Below are 26,472 nucleotides of genomic sequence, written 5' to 3'. Positions count from 1 at the left end.
ATAATTAGTCTTATCTTTTTACATACAAATAATCAAAAACATTACATTAGATTCGCTTCCTCTTATTATTCTATATGGAGAGTGTTTATTTCGGTTACATTTATCGTATATTTTTAAATACGACTTTTGATCTTATGAAGAGCATAATGATATTTTGTATTAAAACTGTATTCATCTCACATGTCAGCTCTTTATTCGGTTTGGTCATTTAAAAAAAAAGGTTTGAATTGGTGGGGTTCTTTCAGCCATTCAATAATGCCTTGATAGGAATCTCGAGTAAGAAACTGGTCCATTTAAGATTTTCATAGTTTTCATATTACATGTATTATTTAATCTCTCAAGTGCTGATAGTTCATAGCCATGTCACTGAAAAAGTCACTTTTGTTAATTAGAATAAAATAAAGCTACTCAGAATCAAAATGCAGCTTCTTGATTGACGCATAATTAGAAAATTTTCTTAACATGATTTGATGTGTCAGATAACCAACTGAGTCACATCGTGAATGAATTATTTTTTTCTGGATTTGTAATGAGGCATGTTGTTTCTACCAATCTTTGTATCTTAGATTCTTAAAAATGCATTTAAAAAGTGCTTTTTTTAAACAACATAGCAAAACAAATCTGTGATGATAAAGGTATATCTAACGGAAGACCAAACTTCGTGTTAGGAACGACTTGTTAGCTTCTTATTTTAAGAAAAAAGTAATATAATCATCTGTATATTTGGTAGAATTCAAGCCCTCCCTTCCCGAGTTTAAATTGTTCATTCTGTCTATAGAGTGATAAAAGCTATATCTGCTAATTGTGTCGCTATATAGGAAGGAACTCAGGATCCACTCTTTTGACTTATTGTTTAGAGATTCCGACAAATAGTATCTTTGTTATTGAAAATACAGCCATTAAATGGACATCAAATCGTATTGGAACATGTCCTTTAACTGTACTGACAGAAGCACGGTCGATTAAAATGATTTGGCTAATATAAAGAAAAAATGCCATATTTAATTATTTCAGAGAGAAGTGATGGCTATATTAGTCATGGCATAATTTCATAACTACTCTTAGTTGACAAACATCAACTAAAAATATCAACGATTGTAGAAGAGCCTTTTCTGTACTAGAATTAAATTAGGATTGACGTTGTTCTTTGAAATGACCTTTCTCGTTGCGTATGATGTATGGCTACTTGAATAGCTGATATTTAATAATTGCAACAACTTTAAGCGGCAGTGTGCTCCCATGTACATTTCAAAATATTTAAGTTATATCTAAGTTGGAGCTAAAGCCGTTGACAGAAAATTAAAAATCGGAATGTTTTCATACCATTTTTATAACCATTGAAATTCATAAATAATTACTGCCTTTATATTTTGTTGAAAACTGTGTAAAGAGGTTTATTTTTTAATTCAAAGTCCTTTATCCCAATAAAATACCTTCCAAGTCATTTTTGGTCATGAACTGTTCAATATTAAAATTTAGAAACAATGGCACCTAATCAATGAGTTTTGCCTTTAAGATTTTCACATTTCTAATATTGGCAATTTTATTTTCAGGATTTCAACAAGTTTGCATGTGGTGGATTTGCCAAAAAGGCTTCCTTATCCTGGCACAAGACAAGATTAAAAGAAAACCCAGACCAAATCCTCGATTCCTACGCATCATATTTAATAGGCAAGTCTTCTACCTTTCCCAAATTTTCTAGTTTTCGATCACATATTGAATGCACAGACGTAATATGAATTTAAACCTTATTATTTTTTCATTACTAGAAATCAGCCTACTTAACAAGTTATCTAGTGCACGTTACGAGTTTTGATTCGAGCCTTTTAGAATTTTGTTTTAACCAATATACGTTATTTGAGGACGATAATCGACGTCCTGTTAACGCTTGACACTACAACCGTACTGATCCAACAGCAAACTACTACGATCAACTACTCAGTCTTCGACATCAGCATCTGCTGGAGAGACGGCCGATAACTTGTCATCTATCAACCGTATTGTTTATCGGCCATCAAATTCTCTGAATCAATAATAATAATAAATCGTTATATCAATAATTGTTTTAGAACAAGACCGCTTACCGAACTTTGGATCTCATTTAGTGAGCAGTGTATGTTTAAAAGCGGTGGATATAAAATACACTGTACGTCAAAATACATTGATCTATCATGCAATGTTTATGCGGACTAAACTGACTTGTAGGCTTTTATACAGATAGGTATCAAGTTCAAAAGCTATGTATCCGAACCACCCCTATTCGTGATAACTTTGAATCCTGATTTCGAATATCATCTGACCCAAGAAGTATATTTTTAAGGATAGAACCCGAAGCTTTTTGCCTTTATTCACCTAATTAAAATTTCGAACCAATAGATTGTACAGAGGCATGCATGAGAACGTGTTTACTCCTTCAGAAACGCTTATTTTTCAATGCAATTAAGCACATTTAGCCAATATCTAATCTGTTTATTTACGAACATTTAGAAAAATCGTCTGTTTATCTACACTACATTAACAGGGATAGATAATAATCGATGAATGTAACTTCGATTGCGTTTTCTTTTGATTACTGTTCTGCCGATAAATCAATCATATTTAGACGTCATCAAACTGCTAATTTGAAAAAATATGTATATAACCCTAATTATGTCGTACAAAGGAAAGGTCCTCTTAGCATCTCTTGTGGCCGCGTCTTGGTATTACAGGTCTTCCTTGATCCTATCAAGAAAGAGAAAGAAGGACATAAACTAAATTTCATTTTAAGTTACAAATATGATCATATACAGAATAAGGAGCGCAAAATGCAATCCCTTCATTTTCAATCTGGGACGGCCTCTTTAAATAGACAGGTCGAAGTAACCACGATATACAATGTTTTATTCATTCTTACAAGAAAGATCAATTGACAATGTTTATCCTTTTTCATTATGGGTAGTAAGGAAATTGTGATCTCTATCAATTAGATTGTGTCAGTTTTATATACATTCTTCATTTACCGGTCAGTGGTCAATTACCAGAGGTCTTGTCAGGCGATGACCGACATTACCAGTTTCAAACCGACTCACTCTATTGACAATAGAATCGCCAGTATTTATACTCAAAATACTTCTTACTTACTGACTGAGAAAAGGCTTTGTTGATAGCTTTCCGGAATCTTGTCCAAACTATTTAAATGTGTTAAAATAATATGTCTCAACAAGAAAAATGGAAATTTACACTTTTATAGAAAATGCTTTATAGTGAGCCATGTTCTTCTTGTCAGATATTATCGTCTTAAATTTAACCTTGAATTTTGGTCTTGAATATGTAAATAATCTTCAGTACTAGAAATGTACGAAAATAGCACAATCCCATTCTAGAATTATATTTTCTTATTGTTCTCAAGAACAGACAACTCGTCAATTTAACTTTCCATCGCCGATAATTCTGGTCACACATGGAATTGAAGCTCAAATTTCGACGGTGAGCCATGAACACTATTACCAATTAGCTTAGCTAAAAAATCGCGTTTCTGAGACTAAGGTACGATTGGTCAAACAAATGGTGAATCTATCCCTTTCAGTTCCTTCAGAGTGAAAAATCCCACAAATGGAGTACAACATTCCTCTCATGAAGATGTAATTGATATATTTCAGTTAAGAAAAAAATGCAGATCAGATGAGACGAATAGAAACATTATATTCTTCTGATTTTTGAACACGATCTTGCAGATAATTTTATAATTTTTATAATGACTCATTTTTTGAATAATTATATTGGCCTGTAAAATAGCTATTATGTTACAATGAAGTATTAATATTGAACGAAACATTTAAGTATGTCACTCTAAGATATGCATTTTTGTTTGCGAATAAAATCTCCAGTTTACAAATTGCTGTAAATTTGAGGGATTAAAAGTGTTATAACGGATCATGTCAGATTTCTAGAGAAATATTAAATAACATACGGTAACTAATTCTCTCATAATTCATATTACTGGTTTCTGATACCTTTAACTGATATTGCGTCAAAGAATTTGATGTATTGAATGAACTATGATTCGTACCCTTCCGCTTTACTAACAAGATATTTCTTATGATGTTGAAGGAGAACCTTCCAGCAATCGATCAGTCAGTTTTCTATCTGATTTCGGGAAAAGAGAATTTGATTCTCCAAAATGTACAGGCCTAGCGTGGAACAAATTCTTCACTGAGAAATTGGAAAAACTTTATTTTGTTAAAACCACTTTAACTACTTGCTCTGCGATGCGATTTTAACTATATGCGATGCAATTTGTTAATTATCATGTGTACTGAAATACAGGGAATCATCAGATGTTCATGAAATAAGGGATTGTAAAAGGACACGTGGCGTATATTTTCTCTATTCCGATTACCGACCCTCGGTACCTTACATTTCTAAAACATTTGGTCCCATTATAATGTTACTGTCGCAAGTACCATATGCCTGACTGATTTGCGATTTGATGTCATTATCCAAGATTTTAATTTTACTAATCTTTTAAAATTTATTGTATTCCAATGTGTAATTAACCAGAAAGAATTCCTTTAATCTTAATTCCTGTTGTCATTTCCTATTTCAGATATTTTGTCAGAATCTTATCTGCCTACAGATAGCCTAATGACAAGTAATTTCAAGACTTTATTTCGATCGTGTCTTCTGGATACACAGCTAGGAACTAGACAAGCATGTAAGCGAATCATGACGGATAATCTGTCAAAATACTTTTTTTATTATCACTAACTGTATTAGTTTCATAACGTTGAACGAGTAATATTCTTACGTTATTGAAACATGTATCATCGCTTCCCTTAAAGTGGCTTATATGCTTGGTATGATCGAAATCGTGGTTATTAGAATTTTGAAATCTGCTGACTTGAAACTCTTCATCTTTACGATGTCAAGCTATTGCGACTTGCATCCATTACCTTAACTGCAATAGCCACCTTTCTTGAATCACGGAATTATGTAAATGCAGCGATTTGGTAGGATTGTCACTCATAGTACTCGACAGAAAGTCTGTAAACAATAAGCCATGACTGCTATGAATGGCTGTATTCGCTGTCTTCTGTGATACAAGAAAAGTTGCTTTTGCAGTCAATGTGTTAGACGCAGATCGTAAGAGCCCGTCATTGTAAATATAGAGGCTCTAAGATAAAGTTAACCTCAAAAGTAATTATTTCTGGACATGGTATTTCATGTCCGATGTATCTATGATGTACGATGTATCTATGATGTACGATGTATCTATGATGTACGATGTATCTATGATGAACGATGTATGTTTCTGATCAAAACTCAAAATCCAATCATTTCCACCCACATGATCTGTAATCATGCAAAGGAATATAGCTGCTTTAAAGTAGAAATATTTAAATTTGTCGCTAACGATATAAAGCCTGAAGCTATCAACATCAATTTAGAATTTTAAATGATTTTTAAACTTGGTTATGGCATCTGGTTTTATGGTTTCTTTTGCCTAACCATGTATGCGACATTAACCATGTGTAGATAGATATCCTTCTAATTTGATAGATTTTTGTTTAAATTGATGGCTTTATATTCTGTATTATTTTAAAAAGCGGTATATGAGACACTTTTACAAAAAATCCAAATAAAGTAGGCAGCGGTTGTTATGTTGAAGATGTCATTAGCTGCAAAATAAGATAAACACTTAAGTGATCGAAGGAAATGAGAGTTCAATCCGGCTTTCAGCTAGCTCAAACCTAGGTTTCTTTTGAAACTTTCAGTAGAAATCGAATATATTAAGGAAATATTTGTATTGTGGTCTAATTTCCTTATTTTTTGATTATCAAGATTTTTCATTATTATTGAAAACAGTCCACATTAAAGGTCCAATTTGGACATTGTTATTTACCAAATTTGTACAATGTAAATCTCAAGGACAGCATGCTTATGAGATTCAACCGGATGTAGGTTTATAAGGACAATTAACGTCCTGTCAACGCGTAACGTATCACTTCCGGTCAACTTTATGATTGAGCATACATATGATAGGTCTGAAAACTCTGAATTTTATGAAAAATCCCCCTATCTTTTCGCGAGTTTAGCCCTCTTTTTTAAAGATGGAATCTTTTCGCGAGTTTAGCCCTCTTTTTTTCAGATGGATATTCACTAAAAATGTTGACGGAATGTTATTTTCATTTCAGTTTTAGAGGTAGTGAATAGTTTAGGTGGTATCCACCTTTCGTCAAGATTAAAAGATACGGACTATGATTTGACGTCACTATTAGCTAATGTTACCAGATTATATGGTGCTTCGCCATTCTTTAAAATTATCATACATGAAAGAGGCAAATTTTCGGTAAGTATCGTACCTTCTTGTGTGTAGTTTTGAAGAAGTGTATCACTTCTTGTTTGGAAGAAAAATCAACATCAGACTTCATTTTGTGTCATTTGTAGCATGGTGTTTTGTAATTAGGAAATTACGATTTATAGAACGCGTTTTCTACTACAATTGTACATTATGCAGGTTATTGCCCACCTGTTGGTTGGCAAAATATTTCAAAACACCAAAGCAACATAAAAACACCAACATAATTTAAAGCCAAGTCTTAATAATGTCTCAAATTTCCAGACTTTAACAAAGCATCTCGTTATAATCCCCATCATTTAAACTCTTAGGATGCTCAGGCTTATTAATATGACTTTCAAGGAGTGCCACAAGATTTGCCCTTTTTTCGGTTTGGACACTCTCGACCCACATAGAGTTGTCTCTTGTGTGTTCTTTGCACTACTTACGATCATCTTCATTAGCGCAATGAGGAGTCAAACAGCGATGTAAGTAGCACATAAAATTCAATTTGTTTCATTTAAGTTTATGTCCCTCTTCGTTTGAGACAGTGTATTTGGTCATTAAGTATTTTACTCTAATGTATGGTTTTTGTTCCAACAGTTTAAATAATTAATCAAGTCACACCAAATGTTAGAATAATACTTAATAGCTAGACGCAATTGACAGTAACATCATTTAAAGCAAACATTCCCAATTCCCTGGATGCTCTCTGAAACATTGACACGTAGATCTATTTACCCACGTCAAATTAACAGTGCTAGTTCCTCCAGACGTGAACAGGTCCCATATATAATCAATTCTACTATTTATCTTTATGGTCATTTAGCTACTGGTCATACACAGGTCAAGCGGGGCTAGATGATCCAATAATATATATGAGTGGAACTCCACACTGATCACTAATGTCCAGCAATTAAATTACTGTTTGTCCGTTTCTAATTAACACCGCGTCGTCCTTACTTGATTAGCTACAGAATTTGTACAGAATGTAATCATGTGGACAAAGATACTCTAATTCCATCATAGGTTGACATTTGAGAAAATGCTGACGAATTTCAAACCTTTGAAAAATTTGCACAGAGAAATACAATTTATATGAGGACGACTATTCGTCTAATTAAGCGTTGTGGTATAGTCTGAAAGTTTGTATGCCTCTCAGCGAGGATACTCAGAGCAATATCTCTATCTTGAAATTACCGGAAATTGATGTCTTGAAATTTCAAATCAAAAGCTAGTACACCGATTTTAATAAAATATAGTTGATGATATAACACATTTGATGTTGACTTACAGAAAATATGTAGACACTTTAATTTAGAATTGGTACAAAACAGTATACGGAATGCTGTGTCTTGTAATATGTTTTAACCTTTTACAAAAGTTCTGACAAAAGAATTAATGTCGATTTTTGTACATCTAATAAAATAACATGTAGACATATGAAGAGAAAGAAATCACTGCTATCTACTAAATCAATAATTTGGGGCTATTTTCGTCTAATTCTGGTGAAATTTATTTTCAGTTTGAGATTTACCAGGTTCAAGATTTATTAGTATTTAATATGAGAGAATTAAATAGAACGGATTGGTTTTAATTTGAACATTTATTAGCTACAATGATATCATTCTAAATTCATCTGGTCTTACAGATTACCATAAATTTCCCATTACATGGTTTAATATAGGAGATAGGTGTCTGGCCAGATTTTAATTGCCTAGAGTTTTTTTGTAACAATTTCTCAAAGGATGCGGGGTAGTCTCTTTGTTTGGTCTCTAACTTGAATTTTAAAATCGATTTGAACATTCTTTCGCATAAATCGCTGTCCTTTACAAAAAGTATTCACCATACATCATAATAAGATATGTTATATCTCCCTTTGGACACAGTTTTATCAATTTTGGTTTATTTATTTAGGTTACAAGAGGGGGGAATATTTGATTTTGTTGTCTTATTCGATTTTCAGAATTTGTTCAGTCTTAAATATGCTTTCACATAAGCTATTATAAAATGTATATACATTATTTGTTTACAGAATTGATTTACAGAATTTGTTCAGTTTTAAATATGCTTTCTCGTATGCTATTATAAAATGTATATACATTATTTTAAACTATACCAAATCTGTACCTACATAAATATTTGAAACTAATCACGAATCCTGCTTATTTGTGATAATAAATCAGTTCATTCGTCATTATTTTCTCATTATATTGATTGTTGCGTCTGTTGTATTGGGAAGACTTATTCCAGAATTGATATTCAGGTGAATTATGATCAAAACTAAAAGGGGAAATTTCTAGTCTTATGCCTTCGGTTTCGCCCGAGAAAAAATATTGTTTCAAGATTCAAAATATAGTAGAAAAACATGGCGTGACAGATTTGTACTCATTTATTATTAGTAATATTAATTAAATATCAATCATACCTACAAGTCATAATAATATACACTGTAATATATATTAATGAATACGATACTGAATGATATTCATCACAGAGAAAAATTGACATATTAAGACTACCATTCATAACGATAAAATCTATAGCAGACAACAAACCAAACCTGTGAAATGAAAGAAAGTACATTTAGTTTATTCCTAGAAAAAACATCTTTATTCAAGAATTTCTTCGGGACATTCTCTCACCATCAAGGCTTTTCATCTCATGTAACGGTCTAAAACCAGTTCACGTTCCCTGTTGGTGGGTGAACAATCCAACGCTTGGTGAATTCGCAATGATCGGAAGACCCGACATGGAAGGATGAAAAAGCAACGTCGGCACTAGCGAGTTATCATTGTCCATCTGTGGGAAGCAGTAAATATAGAGAAATATGAAGATGCTTTGGCATGTTAACCTCCCAAGGCCGAATATACACGTTTCGACAATTTGATTTCCCAGACCAAAATAACATCTGGTGGTTTCTGGAATGTGTTACGATTCTTTATTTGTTCATAAGTGTCTGACTTCCAGACAAACTAACCTGTATCCAAATAGAAATCATCTTGGAATCTTTTATTGTTGTATGACTAGAGGGTGAACCAGTTCCATTATGAATATGATTCCTGTAAATGGTAAATACTGTACTTTGGTTCAATTGCTATTCGTAGACCGTTTGTCTAGTTGAAGATAAGGGCAAAGCGAATTATCCAGGACATATATTTCTTTGATTTGTTGTTCTCTAGTTGACCTCAATCTTATATATTCTGCAAGACCTATTCGCTAATCGTAGTCCAAATCTTGCTGACTCCTATGTAGTAAGTACCAATATCCGAATTTAACAATAAAAACCAAATTACTAACGCCCCGTGCCCTTGGAGGCGTCTGAACAGTTCCGAGAACGTATCCTTGGTCAACGACACCTCCCCGTACCCGAGGAGGCGTCGCCAGTGTTGTATCCTGAAATTGAACACAAGTCGTAAATAACAATTATTCGTACTTTTCACAAGCCTAAATCTACTAAGCTGAATGTGCTTTCGGGGACATACAATCACCAAAAATCACTCGCGCAGTGGTAAGAATAAAAAAAAATAAGCTGATGTGATTCTCAAAAGTCTTATGGTTGTTTTAATGAGAAATCAGCTAAATTTTAAGAATCTAAATATTGATGATCTAAACTTACAGTAAAAAAAATGATCGTACAGACTTTGTAATTTCCAAGTAGTCATAATTTGTCCAATTAGGACACTTGTCAGCCTGATTCTATTAGAGGAAATTGGGTCAGATGTTAATCTAGATTAACTGAGTGTTATGTTGTTCGTGTTTCTCTTATTTAATTTCTACGGATATTGCCACCATTTTGTACCATTTGGTCTCTTAAAGGGAAATATACAGCTTACTTTGAAAGCTAGTAGAATAATCGATGTGTTTACTGTCATCCACTGTTTTCTCGACTTTGCCGTTATTGACATCCGACATGCGAGTTGTGATGCAAACGACATGGTAGCTTAACCAACTCACTTTGAGGCTAATAAGTAGAATCAGTATTCCTTTAACCCCACAGTTTTATGCAAATGTGTGATATTGTATTAACTATACAACATGTCATAGATTATAAAAAGTTATCACTCAATACTTGTACTGTTTTATATTCTTTTATTCCTTTTCTGTTTTAGGTGATTAATCGATATTCTGATCGCCTGGTCAATTTGCTGCGGGATAGTTCCGACGATATCCCTAATTTCCGCTTCCTGTTGCCGAGTGAATTTTACTATAGAGCTGAATCCGATAAAGTTGAAGTATGTCATTCATTTCATTTATAAAAGACTTTATTATAAAAAGGAGTCACATTAAATTGAAGCACTCGATCTTAATTTCAAAATCTCACAGACTTTCTTTTTTAAAGAACTCCAATTCAAAGAACCACGTGAAACGTCATATGATGAAGATTCTTGACATTCTCTTGGTTATATTTAACTAGATTTGTGATGTCACCAGGCACATTTCACAGATTTAAAGCACTTAAAACCTTGAACCATTATCCAGTACAATATATATCCATTAAGGGCTATTAGTTCTTGACAGAAACTGCTTTGATCACAGAAAGATGGTAAAACATGATAGTGTTTATCAGAAAACAACAATTCTCTGTTAGTGAGTCACGGCTATCTTTTTGGATCGGGATGTGTTACACTTCATCTCAATCTGTCTCACATGGCTCTTTAACGGTCGGCCCAATAATTGATCAACGTTGTCTGATTATCTTCGTTATTGTCAGGAAAAGAAGGATTCCAAAATATGTTCTTCTTGTATCAGAGCATCTCTTTTCACGAATCGTGTGTCACATTTTTTTCATTTCAGGTTCTTCAAACGCAAAAAATAAATCTCCTGAGAAGATTAGTGACGGATGTTCCTATGTCATCATCACCAACTTCTGTAGATAAGCTTTTGGACGAGGTTTTCAGCTTCGAAGATGAACTGAATATGGTAAGTTTATCTCTTCATTTTTGGTGGTTTAAATTGTTAAAGGGGCTTTTTTGTAGGTCGATGAATATTCTTGGTCAAATTTATGACACCTATACACAAAAATCTAGAAAAATGTGTCCCTTAACTTAAAAAAATCCGGCCGATAATTTTTCAACGCCAAAACTATTTGAAAAATTTACGTAAACTTTTAAAATTCGTTACGCTTTTCGGAAGCTGCAAGAAAACTACTGTACGGATTTAAGTAAAATAAACGCCTAATTGTAAAGAAATATGTCTCTTACGTATTCTTAAGGTTTCAACTAATAATATCGAGCCATTATAAAGCCACCAAAACTAGGTCAAACTGCTTAATTAATAATTAGTTCTCTGTTTTTAATTAACCCTTTTAAAACAAATTTAGTTTGATCAAGTAGATACATAGATGTAAATTGCATATCTTAGAAAGCACCACGTGTTACTGACAATGTGGGTCAAAGATCGATCAGCGTGATCATATCTTGAGGAGAATGTAGATTTCCAATTTGGTTAACTAAAATGACCCAGAATCATTAATTACAAAGATAAAAAATGCAAAATTCAATTTAAATATCCTTAAGCTTTTTTAGAATGATTTATTGGAAAATATTATTGTTGTAACAAATCAAAAATAGTCAATGACAAGATACACGCGAGTCCAATGTGTAAATTGCATGATAGGAAAATGATCATTTACTACAATCAACGCATTGGTTAGCTACTATTTCGTTTCTTCTCATACAGATTACAGGTAATACTAGCCTCAAGTGGCCTTATTTTCATTAATAATCGATCCACGTAAAACACGTCCGTTTACATAAACCGGAATGTAATTAAATATCTTTTTATATAAAAACATTACAATATAAAGTAAACATTAAGAAAGGGAATTTTACCTTTGATTCTTAGTAAAGTGTTCAACGTTTAATCATTATTATTTCGAGATAAAGACAGGCAAAATAAACGACCAATATTATTTTATCGATTATCAGCTTATAAAAGATTTTACAGGTCTTAAAGCCGTCTTCAAGGAGAAAAACGTTTGTACAGCACAACAAATGATAAAGGAGTTAATCAATGCGCTTTTATTTGCCCAATCTTATTTTTATTCTTGACGAACATGAAGTACTCTTTGTCTGAGAGTTCAATGATAGGCTCGGTCATATTCTGTACTTTCATTTATATTATGTTATTTATACAGTATGTTATGTTGTCTTTAATTATCAATTCTCAACTAGGTAATTTGAGAGAATGTTATTGAATAACACAGATAATCTAATAATGATAGAAGTGATTGCAAAAAAACAATATATAATTGAAATTACGAAAGCATAGACCGAGGAGAAAATTCAGTAACATCAATTACTGTTATGTGCAGAAAAGGGTGACAAAGAAATACGTGTATATCAGGTACTCATAAAATAGATAATAGATACATTGAAATTAATTTGAAACCAAGCATTTTTCATAAGTAACCAATATCAGCTTGCAAAGAAAAAAGGGAAAAAGCTAAAAAAAAATGATAATTATGAAAACAACTTCAATTTACCACCAAAGACATAAAAGAAATGTTTATCACACTCGTGATTATGTAGTACAAGTACAATAAAAGGACAATATTATTCAAATTTAGATTAATTTAGGATAAAGAAAAGTATATGATAATAACCTCAGTGAAGCTTTCAAATGTCACCTCCCTCATCCAAAAGTCATCGGTCAAATTTGAAAAAGGAAAAACATTGAGATCTAAAAAATAAAATTTCACGAGTTCCACTAGAAGTTTTCTGAAATATGAATATGAATTCCCTGCAGTCACATCTATCAGCAAGTCATTAGAAAACCAGAAAGATGGAAGATTCTTGAATATTAACACATGATAAAATAGCAGACTGTTGGGACTCATCATCAGGGCATTGTACCATTCAAATACACAACCTGCTTTATGAATTTTTATGCCTTTGATTTACTGTAATTGATAAGGAGGACTAGGGGTAAACCATGAGCTTTTTGAATTGAACAGGCACTTTTTGCTCTCAGTACTATAAACAGATAAGACACATTTCCAATGCTAACAATATAGGGAGATAACTGTAGTTGTGGATATTGCAACCAACAAAAAATTTGCATAATAATAAATGGTCCAAACTTTGAAAGTAGTGATGTCCACGTCATCAAAATATTCAAATGTTTACAACCGACTATTAAAAATTTAGAATGTTTACGATGAACCTAATGGTCTCCAGCAAACTATGTAAACTATCATACACGATCAACTATGATCACGCTTCTGTATGGTTGATATGCCTACATATTCAATAAATATTCAAGTTTCAATCCAAAGAAAATTAACGTCTGAACAACAATGAAAGTACTGCAATTAGATCTTATCGTTACACATCCATAGAACTAGTCTCTCAAATATATTAACTACTAGCAATTATTGATATACATGTTCAAAGCAATCTATGGCATTCCACATGGCTGGTAGACATGCTATTAACAACCCATAACATCCAGTTTTGCTTCTAGAAGAAATGATTTGAGTACAGCACAATATATCGTGCCATACACATGCCATGGAATCCATTAATGCTTTTAATTATATTAATTAGTTTTTAATATGTCCCGTTGATGGTCAAAAGACATGTACAAAACTATCCATGAACACCCAATAAGGCTTTTGATAGCCATGTTCAAAACTATCCATGAACATCCAATTAGGCTTTTGATAGCCATGCCCAAAAGTATCATACCATAATGCTATTAATAGCCATGTCGCATACTACTGCAATGTCGAATCATCCATTATGTTCTTTGACTTGATCTTTATTGAACAAAACTCTAGCAAAACTGACAAAATATGCAAGGTTGAAGCCGACAAGTTTAGTTTCTCTAATGTAATTTTATCTTGAAACAATACTTGAATGATATTGGCGGTATTGGTTCTTGATATAAAAATCGTCGAGATAGTTTACTGAACAGACTAAAACAACACCGACTTCCTACGAACGTTATCAAAAACCTATAAAGTAAGATTAGAGTATTTGCAAACCGCCAAAACATTAAGCCATCTAATTTAAAAGAATCACGTTGCAGAGATATTGAAGGATTTTTTTCACGAACGCTCAAAGAATTCACAATTTTATTGGAATATGCACTTCAGCTAACAATTTCCCAATATCAACAGTTTTAAAGGTTACTTCAAAAGCTGATATAAAACAGCATAACAAAAATAAAAATTCTTTCCAATTGGAATCTCTCACAAAGAAACTTAGATAAATAATAATTCTTATCGAACAATTTTAATTTGATATATTACCTTTTATCATTTCATTATCGCTAAGTTCTGGTGGAAATAAAAGGACTTTTTTGCACCCTTTACTTTCAGGGGAAATGTAGATAGTGATATTAAACAATTGTTCATGAAATATGTATTTCCAGTCCTAAACTGAGTCGGTCAAAAAACATTCTAGCTTTTAAATCACCCTGTTGTGATAACGTATCCCTTCGTGGTTCTATATATTGGAACACGAACAATACGGCATTCTAGTGATACTGTAAATGATTCATTTTAAATGAGACCAATTCTCCAAATTCGAATGGGTACATTCTGTGATCAACTTATGTGCCTTATGCCCTGCGTCTGTTAAAGATCCCTCGACAGTTAGAAATCGAAAAAGAGCAGGCTAATGCCGCTGTCCTGGCAAAATTTCCCTCATCGCATCCTGTATGGCGTTGCCCGTCTTCATTAGCCCACATGTCGCAGAAAAGTAGGACGTAAAACTCCATTCATTTTATTTCATTTTTTGATAATTAAGACAGCGTAGCTGAACAAGTTGTCATATATCAATAGGCAACCGTTTATAAAAGCTGCTACCTGAAAGCATAAGCTGGAAGGGTTTCTATGCTTATGATTATTGAATAATAACTAATATTGTTATTCCAGATACTATACGATGATGAAAGCTCATTCTTAAACACCGAATTCTGGGATTGTACGCAACGAAATACCGATATACTATCGAATATGGATTTACAGTTTTCTGGTTACCAGTTAAACTGGACACAGTTCTTCAACAACGTATTTCAAGGAGATCACATGACATTGTGTAATGTTCAGCTTAACACTGATGTTCAAACATTATTAAAAAATACTCCAAAACATGTTGTTAAGAGATATATCATACTTCACACTGTTCTTAATACTGATTTATTGGTTCTATTCCCGTCCATACTTAAACAACTTACACCAAAACAAGATTTATTGATACAGGGCTTCGATCATCAACTGGAGAGACAATGTGTGGGATATGTGTTTAAATTTATACCAGGAACATTACATTGTTCCATTGACCACAATAAAAGGGTTAAAGGTGATTCGAGATTCCGTTTCGTTGTGGACTCCTTAAAATTAACCCTACACGAACAAGTACTTAAGTTATTTAATATTGGTGTACAAGGTACACAATCTATTATCAAAAGATGTACAGATGATGTACATGATATGTATAACAGTACAGTGAACCACCAAACCACCATACCTAATGGGTTCTTTTCTGATCATTCCTTTACTACCAACGTCATAAAACTTATAACTCACCAAAATCTACAGTATTTAGATGGTCAGAAGAAACAAGATGTTAATCCTTTAAATGTGGCATCAGTTGCTCAATTTATGGGCTGTTTGTGTAAGTATAAAACGTACTTTTTCTTTAAAGAACAATCTGCAGTGGAAACATTTTTTTATTTTACATCTTTCAATCTGGAGTGTAAACCCTATTATAATACTGATGAACGTTCTTAGGTTTCCAACTTCAAGTTTATGCCTTAGTCATGAACTTCGGAACATAACCATTATGATAAAAAAAATATTAATGTAACAAATACATGCTCTCGATCTTAGTTTCATGACATATTCAGATACACCAATAACCAATTTGACTAAATATTCTATCCGACGTTAATGATGCCCTTTTTTTCGCAAAATCCATGGTAAAAATCTTTCAGAAAGTATTTGCGAAAGCATCAAGAATACGCGACCAGCATTTGTATACACAGTAAGTTGCAAGGGCGGTATGAAGATTAATCACCCCTATTCCTGTTTGTTCTATAAAAACGACAGGTCATGAAGATTATTGGGTATACAATGATGGTAGATCAGAAAATAGTTTTATAAGACATTGGTAATAGATTACAGTTTACTTGATGGATGTCAATTTGATCTGAACACATCTTCAATATTTTACGCTCTGATTTGATTTAGATGAATGACTAGCTTAGGGTTAGTAGTAATATTGAGTGACGTTATATTCATTGAGAAGCAATCAAGCGATACTAACACCACCTATAAGAAAATCTGTAGTAAAACTATTTGTTACCAACTGACCAAATAGCCGTTAATCTGGTCAAGAATTCGTGATGAAAATTCTCTCTTCTACACCTGCTGCCTGTAGATATGAGATTTGAATTAATATATTCATTATGTGATCGGCTTAACACATAAGTACTTCGATGAAGGAAGTATGGCTGAAATTGGTTAACAAACTTTATTTGCCGTCAGGGAAACATAAAATGCAAAATATCGGTCATCCAAAAAGACACAGTTCAAAGTTTCAAGCAATGATTAACTTCTAAAATAAGCTTCAGTAATAATTGAACGCTCACTGTTTATAAGCTTGGAGCTTAATGTACCAACGTTTTTTCTTAGATCATTTGTTTGCATATATCAAAGACTTTCAAGGGTAACCATCATTATAAATTCAGCATGGTTACGTTTTGCTACTTTCATACCCCAGGACGTATAAAAATGTTCAACGTTGGACATAAAACCGTGCTTTTCAATCGTCGGACCAGAGGGAATGGGAGGCAAGGTGATCTACAACTGCAATAGACTTCATTCACCACGGCCCAAGGGTCACATTGAATTATCTCGATATGTGGAGTATGATTTTATATCTATTCATGGTTAATCGTTGAATATATTTTCCGAGTGAAATACGTTTGAAAATCACCAATTTATTTCAGAGTGAAATGATCTAACTTAGGTTGAGAAGAATAGAATATAAATAGATATACGCTTATCCAAGATGTTTTCAAGATGGCTGACAATATGGCGACAATGATTAGTATAAGGGCCAGTAATAGTATTACTGTAAACCTTCAATGCTAAAACCTATGACTATATTAAATGAAATGAATGGAGTTTTACGTCCTACTTTTCTGCACCTTATGGGCCTATGAACACGGGAAAACTCGTGACTAGACATACCATTTAAGGCATGCTTTATACAGAACCCGAAATATAATAATATCTTTACAAATGCCAAAACAGTAAGAACAAATAATTGAAGTCAATTTACTGTGTCTGGTTTTCAATTTGAAAATAATTTATATTTCTTCAAATATTAAATGTAAAAGATGAATTCAATCAAGTAAATATTATGATTGACGACTTGTTACTAATTTGACGACTTAGCTTAACAATGTCTCTATTATATCTAGACTGTTTTTTGTCTGTTGTATTTTCCTTATACAGTTGACTTATCAGGAAAATATGACAATTCGTAATATACAGCCCATTAACCCATTAATTTAATCTGTTTCTACTATGAAACAGTTCATAGTGAATTTCAATTCGCCACGAGCATTCAGTACGTTGGGAAAATTTTGATTTAACCAAAGCCCCTTGGAAGGCCAATCGCCTATATTCCACTTTCTTCTGAAAAATAAGACGATAACACTTTTCAATACAGGTTTACTTATAACGTATCGAAGCTATAAAGACATCATAGAGAATCTAGCCATCTTTTCGCCAAATTATAGGGTGAACGACATTAAAAAAAACAACATTTTTAAAATTTCTTGTCAAATATGTCAATGACAAGAATGATTATTGTTATTTCACGATACTCAGTATGACCAAAGTTATCAGCGTAAACTGCCCTTAATCGACTTTTTCAAGACAAAATATAGAACAAATATAGACATTTTTAGTATGAAAATAAACACGACCTGCCCACGATCATCTCACACCCAATTGCAATTACGGTTCATGGGACTCACTAGCCAGGAAAGGAGGGGAAGGTTGAGTTATTGGCATGACAGCAGTATAAATAGTAGGTTGCGATTTCTTATTTTGACTCTCTTTTCATGCATTTTATCTGATATTTTGATTTGGTGTGTTTGAAATGATTGTTGCTATCTTGTGATTCTATCATTCTATTCAACGTCATGATTCGTCTAATTAATGTCAACAAATATTCACTTTTCTATTCATTAATTATTGATGAGTTAAATTAGGTATTGGTAATTTCAGATCTTAATTTTGACATTGTGAATTGTTTATTTGGTAACTACAAACTGTTTCTGAATACCAAATTCCAGTTGGACTGTTAAAATCATAAATCACAATGGAAGAGGAATTGAGACAGCACCACTCAGTGGAGATCCTAGAGTTGCGCTTCTGAAATGCTATCATATCTCTTTTGTGATTTCAACGTTTTGGACAAATTGCTTCGAAGACACTCCATTAATCTTAAACACACAAGGAAAACGTCTCCAAGCTTAATAATTTAAAGCATCAATCATTGTATTATTTAGATAAAAGCTCATTTCATTCTGTAGATAAATAATCGGTAGAGTCGTTATGAAAATGGACTTTTATTTCCAATAGTAGGACAGGCGTATGATTGTTTGTGCGAATTCGCGGTCTATGAGTAATAATGGTTGGTGGAAAGACTGAAAACATCCTATTTGCATTATATGGAATACCAGCTTTAAATTAGGGTACCCCCTTACAAATTTCTTACAGACATCTCTCATCTTACAAAACTCATTAACTGCAGTTTTTACACATGATGGAACACCAAAACAATAAAATCTTTGATGTTAACTTTTCTTAATTTGCAATAAATTATGAGATATTGTCGTGTATTTTCTTTTTAATATAGAATTTATGGTAGATATGGTAATTAATGTTTATTGGAAGTAACAGGCTGGTCAGGGTTCAGATCGTCTCTCAGATTCCATCGAATACATTCAAAGACAGTATTAAATCTTTAATCATTCTTAACATCTCAATTCCGATAATTCTATTGATCACCAATGTAACGATGAAGGCAGCCACAGCTTAATTTAATAAGACGGGTTTCTAGAAACTGAAGTAAAACAAACTTCCTAACCCGCAGAAATACAGAATATCAGCATCTAATCAACGCTTGTAAATCTGACTACTGTTGTAGAATTGTCGATATACCATTAGACTTTACATTTCTATTAACTCATTGTTAATTCGACCCTATTTTCCATTTCATTAAAACCAATTTGTCTGTAGGGTCGGTCAAGCAAGCCATGGTTTCCACCAAACTCCATATCGAACAGAGTTTGTCAAGGTATCAATTGCAACAACCGAGCTTCACCAAACAGGAAACAATATCTGTCGAGATTTTCTGATTCTACCCTAACTTGTTGACATTGCTTCAAGAACTTCTCTTGTTGAAGTTCGACCGCGAATATTGATCTCTATAACACTGCATCAGAAATAAGTTTACTCAATCTCTAAGGGGAAGTAATTCAAGTGTCATGGTTTTTATTAGCTAGCTAATAAGTTAACGACCTAGTTACACTTTCTTTACGATTCATTTATTTATTAGCTAATTTGCCGACAGCTATGCTCTATAAGGACTCGTAATGGACAAAATCTGCTCCTTTGAGAGAACACTTTATGCAATCTTCACTGATAATTTGAAGTTAAGATAATAATTTGTAATAAGGTGAAATATGAAATATCTATTTTATTTGAACACCAGTAATTCAGTTTTCTATCTAGTTTGACGTTCCGAACACAGTTAGATTGTGTCAAGCTGGTTATTGAATTATTCCAAAGGATCAATATGGCGTTCTGACAGCTCTATTTACTGGTCATTGCCAATATTGACACTTCTTCACTTTCTTATTTTCATCATTATTTTCAAAAGAATATTGTGTAGCTAAACAAATCAAGCGAAGAACGTATTTACCTGATGCCAGTGGGTGTGCTATGAATGAAAGATTACAGTTAACTTGTCACATATTGATCGAGGAAATCAGTATTGGGTTACATAGAACATGTCATTACATCTCATGGAAAATGTGGGTTTTAGAAACGACATAAAAAATGGTGAATTGTAGAACCTGGTAACTTGCTATACGGTGCGTTTTAATAGTTTAAAGTAACGTTAACGATGCATGTTTGATTGATGTAGCAATATTAAAAATGTAAGATAATTTAATGTGTTTTACCATTTACCATTCACAGTGATACACTCATTTGGGCCCCAAGATAAGGTACTTGCCTGCTTTCGATATTCGATATTTCGTTCTATGTTCGCTACAATATGTTGCAACTTATCTCATTGTAGTATATAGCGCTGTATAGGAATCATACCACATCTTTAGTAACCATGATCTAATGCCTGAACGTTTGTTAAATCATTTCATGTTGCATTTTCGGATGCAATAGCCTTACGACAGGTTAGATTTACTTCTAAATGTTAAGACTTAAGTAAATTATATGAATTCACTGAACAACAATAGCTCGACAATCTTCTTCATCTTATCCTTAGCAACGTCGTACTCCGCATTAGCTTTTGGTAGTTACTTTACTTTTAACTTGTGAACATTTTTACTATAATGATTTATTCATAGTAATAATACATAAACCATAACATAGACGTTATTGATTCAAGATATAATGATAATAATACTTGTTAAAAAATATTCTTTGTGGTTAATAATTTAAATTACTCTGTTCTTATTGTGTTTATTCTGATCTTTTTGGTCTTTATTAACTGAGATAGTGTGTATGGTAAGATATTGCTAATGAATTTTAAAGATTCCTTTCGAGGGTGGAATTGAGACTTAGGCCGTGAATCAAATTAGAGAACTCCTTCACAATCTCTAAGGGGTTGGGTATTTTATTTATTTTTATGTGTTAAGATTTTTGGAGAAGTGTAGCAAAGCTGGTAGGTAGGTAGGCAAAGCTGTTGGATTTAAGACTTTTATACAGCCTACGTATCAAGCCAAGTTTTGATTATTGGGAAGTGCTGAGCTCAAATCAGTGATAGAATTTTTAAAAATAAAATGAATAATAGATAAACGATAATTGAAAAATAATGCTACATTTAGAAGCTATATTAAAGGTGATTTTTAAAAAGCGATTCTTAAGGTCTTGCGATCAAAATTTTCTGTAAGATGGTTATAGACAGATCTGTATGATATGATTTGGTCCTTACTACGAAGTATTTCACCCCAGGTTCTTATCATTGATAGTCTTTCTTTGTTGCCGGCTGTAGTACCATACACTACTGACAATGTGTCCTTATTTGTTTATATTTCAGATGGTCGTGGTGTAACAGGTCCTATATCCTACCCAGTATATCTACCATTAGTTATACATTTTGGTTCTTTTGGGTCATTTCTAGCTCGACAGATGGCCAACAAGCTCGACCTTGATTGTAAGTATCTAGTACATTTCACACTATCATTAAAAAGAGACATGTATTCAAAACTGTTTGACCGCAGTATGATTCGATCAAAAAATAGCATTCTTTTTGAGCGAGCATTGCGAAAAATCCGGTCGTCAAGTAATATTCAAGACTGATTGCACGTTTTTACGTTGAACAAAGGAACTACTTTTTAAACTTTTTTCTGTCAGATCAGAGGTCACATAATTATTCATATGCATTATGGAAGCTTGTTTGAAGACACCTTGCCTACGAATGCCTTTGATTAATGTATTTATATTCATAGCTGTCGTTGTAAGCTGAAAGGTCTTTAAACGTGATATACAGTATCTCACATTCACTAACTTCAATAAACATGCAACCAGACTTTAGAATGTATATTTATATCTAAAGCAAATAAATTTCAACCTTGTACCTTCATTTTGGAGTTCAAATCAATGACTACCTGCAAACCTCCTACGATTCGTTGAATGTTCTGTCATTTTGATCCCAGTAAATTGTTGACACAGACCAATTCATGCCTCAAGGAAAACAATCAGTCGAATAAGTGCACTTTAACTACCGACTAAGTGTTTTGCGTTGCTCTATACCTTATCTATATCACGGTTTTCTCTGATTGAAATAATTACACTTAAACGATTTGTAAGTAGAAAGTGATTACATTTACTTTGATGTAATGGAAGAGTAATTTGGAATGTGGTTGGTGAAAAAAGCCGTTTGTCCCAGTTAATATACCTTGAGTTCCCTACGACCTTTTCAATTCCGTTTCTAAATGTGACAGTTGACATCTTAACTCGGTGGTTTCCAACCTGTTTTTGTTTTTGTATGTGTCCTCAAATCGTATTTTGAACAGAAACGACATCCCAAGATACCAAAAATGAAAGTAGTATTCACTCGTCTCAACTCAATCATGTGCAGTAAATGGGCACATACAAAGACGTTTTCAATGACAAAAACAAATTTAATGTTGATAAATTCATTGATAATGGAAACTAAATAATTATGTTACTTATATTACGTCCATTATTTCTTATATCACTACATAAATGAAATAGATTGTTCTTATGTATGCATGGATTCGTCCAGGGATATGCACAAAATATTTGACATCAAATTAATTACAGAATATCCAGGTGTAACTGGTGCATAAGAGTATTTTTCAGTATCCTTATATTGCCTGATTTTTTTGTAGTTGTGTTAAGTCATTATGGAGACAATTTACTAGATCACAGTGCCATTTTAAACCTGGCATTAAAAATGGATTGTTTAGCTCATATGTATGACAACTTCCAGCTTTTGACGGAAAATTCACAAACTTACAAGGTAACGTAATTTTCATGGTACATGTCAAATGTTTTATTTCGATTTTGAACTGCAATATCGACCAATTTCAAATGTCAATTTGAAAAACTCCGTTTGTTTACGACTCTAGCAGTTTTTGCTGAAATTTGATTATATAACGGTTTTTTGTCACGTGTCTAAAAATAGCAACCCATCTCCAAAAAAGATGAGATGTGGTTCTGACAGGTTTTTCATCTACGCAATTAGTTCTGTATTTGTGTTTAAGGACATACCGTATTTCCATTGTAGGTACATGGTGATCGAATCAAAAATGAAAGTTGGAGAGATCATTTGTCTTTGAAGATAACCTATGAAGTATGTTTAATAAAGATTGTTCCATATCAATTACAGTTTGAAACCCCGATTCCCTTAGCATGTACCTAAAATGTTTAAAAAAGTTTTGTGATATGGACAATGTCATGGAAGAGAACACCCAACTTTTAGATTTTAAAACCTTATGTTATTAATAATTGCCCGATTCTAATCTGATTTCCCTGATTTTTAAGGGTTTTATAATAAAATTCACATGAAATTCTGTATCCGTGTTTTATCAGATGAAATTTATTTCGAGGAAGGTCGAATAAGCCTAGAGTCAAATGTTACCGCTATCATTTATCTATAATGTTAATAATTGCAGGCGTGGTTGAGGTTTAACAATGGAAGAAGAGATGTTATAACTATACCAGGTTTACCTTATAGTAACAATCAACTATTCTTTATACTATATGCTCAGGTAATATTCAAATAAAATGGCCATTCCATTTTGATGAACCATTGAACTATGATTGATACAATTCATCATGTGAAAAGTTCATAAATTGCTACCATTATGTTGCTTGTGGATTTCGGAATTAGACAAGTGTCATTGCTGCTGAATGATTGCTAGATGAAATATCAAAAGCATCCAGTCCAGGTGAATTAAAAATAAGGCTTGGTGAAAGTTCATGAATTTGTGACTCAATATTTTCAGAATTATGACTTCTACCAAAGAAACGAATGAGGTCAACCAAATGTATTGTTCAATTTAGCAGAGTAGCGTAGTATAACACATTTCTTTTTTGTTCTATTCAGACAATGTGTGAAAAAGTAAATAAAAGAGGAATATTAGACCATTATATACAAGATTCTACTAACCCTTTACCACCCAGTAAATACAGGTAAACAGTCCACATAATACAATTATTAAGGAGACTTACGTAAGAATCCCATTTGCTCGATCTCAATGCCCCCAACAAGCTGCACCGAAATTATATTGCATTGATTGTTTATCGATTAAGGCCGAGAACAGCAGTAGGACAATGAACATGTGCTTGACATGCTGATGGAATCGGTTACAAGTCGGATTTTTATTCTCCAGAAATGATTTTGTATTAGCTGTTGTTTTCCCATATCAAGGACAGATTTTATTTATTTTTCAGAATCAATGGAGCTGCAATGAATTATATTCCATTTGCTAGAGCATTCCAATGTCCCCTAAATAGTCCAATGAATCCTGCTACAAAATGTCCTGTGGTGTAAGAACTAAAAATGATATATGTGGACAAACTCTAAAGACGCTTCAAAGTTCCGTGTCATTAGATCATAGCATCAAAATATATTATTTGGTCCCGACAAAGTCAGAAATGCAATGAAATTGAGACCTGTTTCTTTTTTGTTTCGGATTGAGCTAAAGATGAAGAACTGAGAACAGCTTCATTAGCGTACACGTTTTCCTATCTCAAACTGCTGAAGGATCTTTTACATGTACAGCTGGTTGCACAGAGGAAATACCATTAAAAAAAAATAGGACACCCATTTCTCAACCTTACAATCAAAATGTGAAGAAACAGATGAATATGGATCATTCAACAAGAAAGGACATGGTTCGGGAAGGACCCAATTAGTTGTGGACACAACAGCTTGTTATTTGAACAAGATACAATACACACGCATTCAAGTGGATTAGCAAAAAAATCTTTTCCAGCGGAATATCCTAAATGCGTCGACACAACAGCTGGTTATTTGAACAAGACACAATACACACGCATTCAAGTGGATTAGCAAAATGATCTTTTCCAGCGGAATATCCTAAATGCGTCGACACAACAGCTGGTTATTTGAACAAGACACAATACACACGCATTCAAGTGGATTAGCAAAATGATCTTTTCTAGCGGAATATCCTAAATGCGTCGACACAACAGCTGGTTATTTGATCAAGACACAATACACACGCATTCAAGTGGATTAGCAAAATGATCTTTTCTAGCGGAATATCCTAAATGCGTCGACACAACAGCTGGTTATTTGAACAAGACACAATACACACGCATTCAAGTGGATTAGCAAAATGATCTTTTCCAGCGGAATATCTTTAATGCGTCTGTGTATATTGTATAATTCCATATAGATTGTATATGAGGTTTCTAGAGAATATTATAGATTGTGTATGAATGATAAATAAAATAGATGATTGTTTCATTTGCCAATTATTTCATTTCATATCTTTAATTCCAACATTAAGATGTCTGCTTAAGACAACTACTGATGAATGGAACCGGCATTAAATTTGAAACAATAACCGAAATATGGTTCGACATTGGAACAATCACCGAAATATGGTTCGGCATTGGAACAATCACCGAAATATGGTTCGGCATTGGAACAATCACCGAAATATGGATTGCCTTGGAGCAATAGCAGAAATATGGGTTGACATTGGAGCAATAGACTAAATATGGGTTGACATTGGAGCTATAGCTTAAATATCGGTTGACATTGAAGCATTGACATCGGAGCTATAGCCGAAATATGGGTTGACATTGGAACAAAAGCCGAAATATTAGTTGACAATGGAACAAAAGCCGAAAGTTAAGTTGACATTCGAACAATAGCCGAATTATGGTTTGACATGTAATCTATTGCCGAGTGGTCGCAGAATAGTTTCCAAGACGCAAAGCATTTATAATTGATATTCGTTTAAAAGGACAACATTACTACTCTTCTCATAATGTCCCTTAAAAGAAGTATGCTCAACTCTTTTGATCAGTTGTAACGATTATTCTCGATTTTCTTGGCTTGTTGAACAACCATAAATGCATCAGCACGTCACTTTCCATATAACTACAATCAATTACATCATGAGGATCAAATAAAAATCTTTTTTTTTAATCTGTTAAACAAAAATCACTCTTAATGCATCTGCTCTATCGATTAAAGGTGAGCGATTATCCAGTAGAAGTATTAAGGATCAAGACTTAACATTTCCGAATAAACTGCTCAGCACTACTTGCATAATAATAAACACATTTTTCAGCATCTGCAAATTACAATAAAAGTTTGAAATTATAGGATGGATTATAAATTTAGTAAACAATGCTCGTTGATGCCGTCAAT

The 26,472-nt window shown here is 33.0% G+C and overlaps 1 protein-coding gene across 1 annotated transcript; it reads left to right on the top strand.

Annotated features, from left to right (window-relative positions):
• Positions 1-5,191: 5,191 nt before the first annotated feature.
• LOTGIDRAFT_155261 (hypothetical protein) lies at positions 5,192-24,615 on the top strand (the record flags this gene model as incomplete). Its single annotated transcript, XM_009066834.1, has 12 exons — positions 5,192-5,282; positions 6,174-6,328; positions 9,499-9,570; positions 10,429-10,551; positions 11,114-11,239; positions 15,201-15,942; positions 21,631-21,747; positions 22,949-23,079; positions 23,347-23,412; positions 23,735-23,830; positions 24,169-24,254; positions 24,516-24,615. 12 exons carry the CDS (start codon positions 5,192-5,194, stop codon positions 24,613-24,615), a joined length of 1,905 nt encoding a protein of 634 aa, XP_009065082.1.
• Between the last annotated feature and the right edge of the window lie 1,857 nt (positions 24,616-26,472).

The sequence above is a fragment of the Lottia gigantea genome (assembly GCF_000327385.1).
Source record: "Lottia gigantea unplaced genomic scaffold LOTGIsca_8, whole genome shotgun sequence".
Lineage (NCBI taxonomy): Eukaryota > Metazoa > Mollusca > Gastropoda > Lottiidae > Lottia > Lottia gigantea.
The sequence above is the reverse complement of the archived record's forward strand: the minus strand, read 5'-3'. Positions and strand labels throughout refer to the sequence as shown.